The sequence below is a fragment of the Lepeophtheirus salmonis genome, chromosome 6 (assembly GCF_016086655.4).
Source record: "Lepeophtheirus salmonis chromosome 6, UVic_Lsal_1.4, whole genome shotgun sequence".
NCBI classification, from domain to species: Eukaryota; Metazoa; Arthropoda; class Copepoda; order Siphonostomatoida; family Caligidae; genus Lepeophtheirus; species Lepeophtheirus salmonis.
The window spans coordinates 40,850,492-40,859,346 of record NC_052136.2 but is presented as its reverse complement, the minus strand read 5'-3'; the positions used below and the strand labels follow the sequence as shown (position 1 = coordinate 40,859,346).

The window sequence follows — 8,855 nt, the reverse complement described above, 5'->3', positions numbered from 1 at the left end:
GTAGATTTGAAAACGTCACACTCCATGAAATTGTAATTCATTATGAACCTTATTCTCAGAATAATAGCTAATGAAACGACAAAGTAGAGTATTTGAAATATATTTGAAGCTCAAAGTTTAAAAAAGAAGGCTTTAATTAAATATAATCTACATACTAAAAATAAACCATTAAACATTTAAGTTAAATATACAAAATTAAACAATTAAAATCATATAACTATTAATAATAATAAATTATAAATACAGAATATTGAAATAATAGATTGATCCATATAATTTTTTCTTGTTTTAACATCGGAATTCAGTTAAATATGTCATAACTTTAGGTTGCAATACACAAGCGAGACGTGGAGTTTAATCAAAAAAAATCTTCTTCATGTGGAAGTTGCTATATACAATTGTGCACAGGATAGATATATCTCTACCGATGAGATCTAACTAATTATTAATAATAAAGTAAATGTCAAAATCATAAAATTAGACAATAAATATATTAATAAAAAAATGTTAGAAATAAATTAATCGTAAAGATTTAGAACAAAAGCTAATTATGTAGTAATGTCCGGCGATATTACTCCCTATTAAGAGCATCAAAAAAGATTTCCCCCCGTTATTTAGGTATGCTTATATAACAACATACTATTATCATGAAGGATATACACAATTGTTAATTATAATGCAAAACCCAATGTAACTACCCTCGTTGTAGTGACCATTTAAACAGTTGTTTTTGCCTTTTATGAGTTTTCTGAACACTACTTCTTGGAGCCCATCAACCATAGCTAAGCCTTAAGTGATAAAAAAGTAATATTTATTGACTATGTAATATTGGAAAACCTAATTATCATACCCAAGTCTTAAAGCGAAGTAAGTAGTCTCAGACAAACTAGTTGCAAACCATCCAAAGCTACTACCCCCATTGTTGTGACCATTTAAGCAGTTGTTTTTGCACTTTACTGAGTTGTGTATCATAATACTTGATATGTTTAGCTAAAATAGAATCATATTTTATGGTTAGATTTAAAAAAAATTGAATACTTACTGTGAGATAGTACAAAATTCAGAGTTCCATTTCGATATTCGTAAATACTTTTTACTGATAACTTGATCGTCATTTGGTGTGGATGACTCAAAACATTTTTATATGTATTTTTATAAATGACATCAGTACCAACATCTTCCATTAATTTAATGATGCTTCCTCGGGAAGGGATATGTTTACCCTTGTATTTCTCCATAAATTTTTTGAACGTAGATGATTAGCAATGGATAAGGTTATATTACATGCAATAAGCATCGTTGTGAGATCAAAGTTAAAGTCTGACTTGATGTATTCATCGTTAAATTGATTTTATAGATGAATATCCATACTCTTGATATGAGATGAGGATAATGAGTGGCGTGTAATTCTAGACAGGGCGACTAAAGGCACATTTATATCGACAAATCCGACAAACCATCTGTTTCTCATCCGGTAAGTATTTTCCAAATTCCTAGGCCTCCATTTTCAGAAATCCAGACAGAAGGCTACGTTATTTTTTGCATTTTATTCAGTTCTCTATCGACTATCCCCATCTAATATAATAAAGGCGGGAATGATAACGTTCTTGATTGATAGAAGAAGATGTATATTATTTAATCAATGATGCCATAAGTATTTCTTCTTTTCTCCTCGCACGCTTTTCTATTCTTACCAAAATTATCACCCTTAACTATAACTAAAGTTGATAATATTGTAGAAAAAACACGTGCAAGGAGAAGGGGGAAAAAAAAGACATATGGTATCATTGTTTAAAATACTGAAGTGATTATCATCTGCCTGTTTTATTATGATTTTTGAGGGTATAACGAAAGTATTTATTAGCAAAATGTTTAATGAAGATATACTAGGTATAATTGACTTAGACGTTTTTTATCCGTTACAGTATATTTTATAACGTCACACTCCATGAAATTGTTATTCATTACGAACCTTATTCTCAGAATAATAGCTAATGAAACGACAAAGTAGAGTATTTCGAAATATATTTGAAGTTCCAAGTTTAAAAAAGAAGGCTTTAATTAAATATAATGTACATAATAAAAAATATACCATCATACATTTTATGATTAGATTTTAAAAAAATTGAATACTTACTGTGGGATAGTACAAAATTCAGATTTCCATTACGAAATTAGTAAATATTTTATACTTTTTACTGATAACTTGATCGTCATTTGGTGTGGTTGACTCAAAACATTTTTATATGTATTTCTATAAATGACATCAGTACCAACATCCTCCATTAATTTAATGATGATTCCTCCGTAAGGGATAGGTTTACCCGTGTATTTCTCCATAAATTTTTTGAATGTAGGATGATTAGCAACAGATAAGGGTATATTTCATGCAATAAACATCTTTGTGAGATCAGAGTTAAAGTCTGACTTGATGTATTCATCATTAACTTGATTTTTTAGATGAATATCCATGTTCTTGATATGAGATGAGGATAATGAGTGTCGTGTAATTCTTGACACGGGACTCAAGACACGTTTATATCGACAAATCCGACAAATTATCTGTTTCTCATCCGGTAAGTATTTTCCAAATTCCTGGGCCTCCATGTTCATAAATCCAGACAGAAGGCGACGTTATTTTAGGCATTTTATTCAGTTTTCTATCGACTATCCCCATCTAATATTATATTAATATTGAATAATAAAGGCGGTAATGATTATTAACTTTCTTGATTTTCTATTCTTACCAAAATTATCAAGAATTAACTATAACTAAAGAGAAGATGTGTTCAAAAGTAAAACTTTTATAGATAGAAGATATAGATTATTTAATCAATGATGCCATAAGTATTTCTTCTCTTCTCCTCGTACGCTTTTCTATTCTTACCAAAATTATCACCTTTAACTATAACTAAGGGTGATAATTTTGGTCACATCACCAAATACTCCTGCTAATAATGTTAAAAAAAGAACTGTGACGAAACAAGCGAAATTAAATAATAATGATAACAGCTTTAGAAAATAAAAAAAAACCCTGCGGTATTGTCAATTAGAAAAAAAACGTTCCCGCTTTTTAAGACATATTTTATACACCTTTCATAGTCGTCATGCAAAAACTTTCGTTGACGAAATAAACACCAGTGCCCTCAAACAATTTATACTTATATTAGCCAAGTCACACCAAGTTGCAGATAATGTACATATACTTTTTAGTTTGCTCATCCCCTATTAAAAATAAACAATTATTTTAACGGATGAATTTAAAATGTGGTCACAATTCTGCAGTTTGGGTATTATATAACTTAAATATATTTCTATTTCGGTTGGAGGAGGCCAATGTGTTCTAATAACATTGTGGAAAGCAAGACCCTCTGGTCCCCCGAGTAGTTCGGACACTACATGGCTCTCTTATTTAATTATTTTACGCAATAATAATTATATAGTCGACTTACCCGAGTAAATAGATGTAGGGCTTTGACGTTTATAATTAAGTGACGTGGTGTCTGAAATCATTGATAACCTTGTACAATATTTATTGTACTCGGATAATCCTTTCAGAAAGGTCAAATTAATGTTATGCAAGATGGGGTATCTTCTTAAGTTTTAAATTGTTATATTTTTGTCCCTTGGTAAAACAGTATTTGTACTTATTATTTTATAAAAACAATAGTTTTAATTGTTTAACATACTAAATACAATATTCTTCAATATTATTTACAGTAAAATCCTTAGGTAATGGTGTTCTTGTGTATCTAAATTGATATAACAGAACTTGTACTTTTGCAGTTATGTAATTAATTTCCGCTTGATATGAGATGGTATAAAAATAAGAAAAATCTTTTGGTACAAGATGCAACTTAAAAAAAACAAAAAAACACTCTATCACTTGGTCCATTATATAAATTAAATTCGTATACTCGAATAAAAAATGTTGGGATGATTCCAGTGATTGTTTACAGAAGAAACATATCCTCTCTTCCGATGTTTTACCGTGTACACTACCCAATGTTAATAAGTTGTCAACTACTCTGTACTTCACCCAAAATAATAAATAGTCTGTGATCCTATTAAGGCCTCTTCTTATCTCCCTGACCGAGACATTTAAGCCAATCATATCTTTCTTCTTCTTTATTTGATCTAGAAATTGATTTTGTTTTGATTTGCCCACTAAAAACATTCTCAGCTTATGGTTTCCTATCATTTTCATAAAATTAAAAAAACTATCCCTAGGACCAACTTCTCTTCTCTTAAAAAACACCCTCTTTAACATTATTTCTCTTTCCAATATCTCATTTGCCGTAAATTCACATTTTTTATCAAAAATCTTTCCCAAGAACGATATCTTCTTTTTGATTGACGTATCCGATATATATGCGAATCTACAATTCTCTAAAACTGGTTCCTATCATTCCATTCTTTCTAAAACTTTTTCCGCCAATTTCCCATTAATTGCTTCATTTTCCTCCCAGAATGGGCTTATATCATTAGTTATCAATAATTTTGCATAGTCCGTTGCCTTTCTCTCCCTCAAATGCTTTATTATTTTAAGCAACGTCTGTTCCGGTGTTTTATTCCATACGGAATCTTAAGCAAAAATTCGTCTGAACCATGTAAAAAGCATCGTTTTCCAAAAATCTTTAAATCTTAATAAGCCCTACCCACCTAACTTCTTGGAAAAATTAATACGATTCCAAGATATCCTTCTGCTTCTTCCTTCCGGCGATGAAAAATTATCACATATTTTGTCTATCTTCTTACATAAAATATCCCAAAAAGGTGTCAGTTTCAAAATATGAGTTATTTTAGATAAAATAATTTAATTCTATATTTGAATTATTGAATCTTTTGCTCAATAATTTTCATGTTTTCAAAAATATCACTTCCCTCCAAATTTATGAATTTTCCTAGCACCAAAGTATATACTGTCCTAGCTGTAACACTTATACCGTTCAAATTAGAAAAATATTTAAAAAATTAAATTTAAAATCAGCCATTAAATATATTTTTTTAAGGATTAATCCTTAATCCAGACTTTTTCTCGTTATCTTCTAAAATATAAAATGTCTGCTCAAAAGAGGTCTGAAAATATTTTTTGCTTCTTGAATAAATCTTAGTAATGTCATCAGCGAAAGCTTCAATTTTATTTTCCACCTCTCCCACTTTTATACCTTTTATATATTTTGATGCATTGATTTCCTCTAATAATGGATTTAAGGCAATAATAAATAGAGCTGGGGAGATAGGATTTCCTTGACGCCATCCTCTATTCACATAGAAATTATACTATTCTCTTTTATAAAAGGTAATAATACTACAGAGACTTACTCCCACTATTCTTATAAGCTTATCAGTTATCCTTTAAACTTTTTATTATCCATTTGTGTAATTTACTGTCGAATGCATTCATAAAATCAATTGCCAACACTACTACTTTGGAATTTTGTTTCGTTTCCTCTACAATCGAATCCTTAATTTCTCTGACCACAGCCTCCATGACTCTATCTGGAACAAACTATTTTTGTGACAAGTTTAAAATATGAGGCAAAATCTTTTCCATTATATATTTTATACGTCACGATGTGCATATTTCAAGGCCTAACGTTCTCTATAGATCTTGGATCCTTATCCTAGGTATACCAATTAATTTCCCTATTGAAATGTGTCTCAAAAAATAAATGAATAATTAATTAATAATTTTTTATTGATAATTATGATGAGGAAAGGAGCAAATTATTATGCGCTGTAGCAAAAAGAGAGAGAGAAAGGGAATGAAGGGATATAAAAAAGGGAAAAGAAAAGAAGAGAAAAGAATAACTGAATGAAAGAATTGCTGCTGCTGCGCGCTGTAGTAGTACTGTATGCTCAGGCTGCATACAGTATGCACAGTCATGGAATGAATGGGATGGGTTTGTCTTGAAGCAAGTATGTGAGTATTTATTTATTATATAAATTTGAGCGCCCTCTCTTTGAAGATCGTCATCAACAACAACAACTTTTGAAGGCCAAAGAGAAGCTGAAGAAGTTGAAGGAGCTACAGCAGCCTTTATTATTATTGTTGCTGTTGTTGTCGTGAGTGTATCTAATTGAATCCATAATGCCAGTTCGAACAGTCTCGAATCCCATGGACTATGGGGTATCTCCTCCACTACCAGCAAACTCAAAGCAACCCGGACTCGCGGGGTCCCTTCTCTACAATGGATCCCGATTCAGAGGATATCAAAAGTCCAAAGGGAATCAATACGATGTGGAAGTCATTATTCTAGTGGGTTTATACATCATTCATGTCCAATAGACGATATGATCATCGATTATCTTTTCATTTTCAGCACGTAGATCAGGAAAATGCCTACCTCTGTGGCTATCTCAAAATCATTGGCCTTACTGAAGAATATCCCACTCTCACAACCTTCTTTGATGGAGAAATTATAAGTAAAAAACATACTTTCCTTACTCGCAAATGGGACGCGGATGAAGAGGTTGACAAGAAACACTGGGTACAAACTATTATTTAATAGTTCTGATTAATGCCATAATTCATACATCCATATTAACGTTGTGTACATGTCCGTGTTCATTTTGTCAAGTATATAGAAATGAAATCTATTCGTCAACGGATATTTTTTGCATGACCATTATGAAACGAAGACGATACGAAACAATTTTTTTAATGCTTTATTTGAATTAAGTAAATCTTTATTTTTCTTGACGAAATAAAGGTGAAACGAAATTTGACAAAAAAACAAACAAAAAGAAAAACTGAAAAGTAACACTGGTTACCCAAAAATATTAACTGAATCATTTTGAAGGAAGCATTAACGGCTTACTTGTGATAAGTACGAGTCTAGTGCAATGATAGAGATTCCATTCTATGTTTCATCGGTTAAATTGTGTAATGTTTACTTTTTCGTTTGAAATGTGGCTCATTATAAAGTTAAATATATAAAATACCTTATTAGTTAGTAAATGCATAATAAAGTAGTATTTTTAATACTTCAAAATCAAATGAAATCATCAATTTGCATGTAGTTGATAATGATTAGATGGGTATTATAATTAAATGATTCCCAACTAGTACATGGCATCAATTATATATAATTTAAAGTTATTCAATGACTTTTTTCTCTTTATAGAGTAAGTTCAGTGCCTTCAATGCAAAATATGCTAAAAACTTTAATTCAGATTCATTCGACTACGATGCTCTACATGAATCAGATCATGTTTTTATGAGGTGGAAGGAACACTTCCTTGTACCGGACCATACGATTAAAGACATCAATGGAGCTTCTTTTGCTGGTTTTTACTACATTTGTTTTCAAGAGTCTACGTCAACAGTAGAAGGATATTATTATCATAGGCATTCAGAATGGTAAATTACTCTTTTTTTTTTTCTTTTTTAATTTAAAATTTTTTATTCACATGTTTTTATTTAATATTTATCTTATGTAGGATAAATGATATTTGTATTTGTCAATTAAGCTTCAAAATTTGATATTTATACTCTTTTTCTTTTCAGGTATCAAGGCCTTAATCTCGTCCATTTACGTGATCACTCGCACCAAATATATGAATTTAGATGAAATTTGTGATTCCTTTTTTGAATAACGTAAATCTCTCTCTCTCTTAATAACAGGGAAGGGCAAATCCAAGATGTTTAATCATACCTCTCATTTACTTAATAAAAGGAAAGTAACTAATTTTTTTTTATTTGCATTCAATAATGTTCAAAAATCGATCTTTTCATTACAAAATAATTATTTGTTAAAATAATCCAAATCATAATTTGTCATTCATTTACTTAGAAAAAAAAATTATTAGATTGTATCTTGTGTAGTCTTATAAAAAAATGATGAAGTTTACTAGTATCAGGAGGGTCGTGAAAAACATATAGTGTTCAAAATTTCCCCCCTCAAAAATAAAAACAATATTTGATTGTAAATAAATTATAATCTTAATAAAAAAACCATTGGTTATTATATAAAATTTCTTTTAAAATAACTATCTAACTCAGTCTGTCATTGTATAATGCTCTTTTTCTTCACCTTTCTATCTCTTAATTCATTCTTTTCTTGTGAGTTTTTTGCTTTAAAAAAGCAATTTTGATCAAATTGAAATGATTTATTAATTATATTATCATTGTTATTATTTATTTATTTTTGTTTGGTTTGCATCTCTAATAGCAGATATTATTACTATTGAGTATATTATAGAAATATATGTTCATATTTAGCTGTAAATGCTATTTTTAACTGATCATGTCATAAACTAATACATATTATTAATAAATAATACCTCTATTTTTATATATAAAAAAACCTTTTTGTTTATTGAAGTTCCTTGTAACAAATGGTCTCAAGACTGTGATAACGGAGGCGCTAAAAATTTTGTTGTCAAATTTGTGGAAAAGAAATATATTTTAACTATTTTTATTTTATGTACCATATATTTTTTGAAATTTAAGAGTTTCCTTAATTCAAAATCAATAGAAAACTTGTGTAAAGTCAAATGAAACGTTGACTATATCTGGATTTATCTTATAAGTTATATCCGAATAGTATTATGCCCGTCCTTAATTAGAACTGAAGTCTGCAGTCCTTTCCAGTTCATTCCTAAAACTTAAAGTTCTGTCCTTGATGATTATATTATAGAAAAATATTCAATGTATAATTTAAAAAAAAAATCTTGTTAAAAAATATACATCTCCAAGGTTTTTTGTTCCATTTTGTTGTGATCCCATTTTTTATGGGAATTGTACTAGCAAATACATTATCATCATATTTTTCCGATTTCAATGCCTATTTCTTGACATCATCCCTCGTAAAAGGGAGATCGAGGGAGTCGAAGGGAAATAATTCTAA

General features: G+C 29.6%; 1 protein-coding gene across 2 annotated transcripts; it reads left to right on the top strand.

Moving 5' to 3' along the window:
* The first annotated feature begins 5,349 nt into the window (after nucleotides 1-5,349).
* On the top strand, nucleotides 5,350-8,422 carry LOC121120285 (glucose-induced degradation protein 4 homolog). 2 transcript variants are annotated; one of them, XM_040715134.2, is made up of 5 exons: nucleotides 5,350-5,631; nucleotides 5,724-6,262; nucleotides 6,327-6,494; nucleotides 7,131-7,366; nucleotides 7,514-8,422. In XM_040715134.2, the coding sequence occupies exons 2-5, from the start codon at nucleotides 6,095-6,097 to the stop codon at nucleotides 7,575-7,577; spliced, it is 636 nt and encodes a 211-aa protein (XP_040571068.1). In that variant the 5' UTR covers nucleotides 5,350-5,631; nucleotides 5,724-6,094; the 3' UTR covers nucleotides 7,578-8,422. The 2 variants fall into 2 exon arrangements, with proteins under 2 accessions (XP_040571068.1, XP_040571069.1); XM_040715135.2 differs by having other exon boundaries at nucleotides 5,350-5,922; nucleotides 5,973-6,262.
* The last annotated feature ends 433 nt before the right edge of the window (nucleotides 8,423-8,855 follow it).

Bases quoted from the DNA above. Each gene is read 5' to 3' on its own strand.
- LOC121120285 (XM_040715134.2), top strand. From the start codon at position 6,095: ATGCCAGTTCGAACAGTCTCGAATCCCATGGACTATGGGGTATCTCCT. The intron at 6,263-6,326 runs GTGGGTTTATAC...TTTCATTTTCAG, and splicing joins ATGTGGAAGTCATTATTCTA to CACGTAGATCAGGAAAATGC. The intron at 7,367-7,513 runs GTAAATTACTCT...TTTTCTTTTCAG, and splicing joins TATCATAGGCATTCAGAATG to GTATCAAGGCCTTAATCTCG.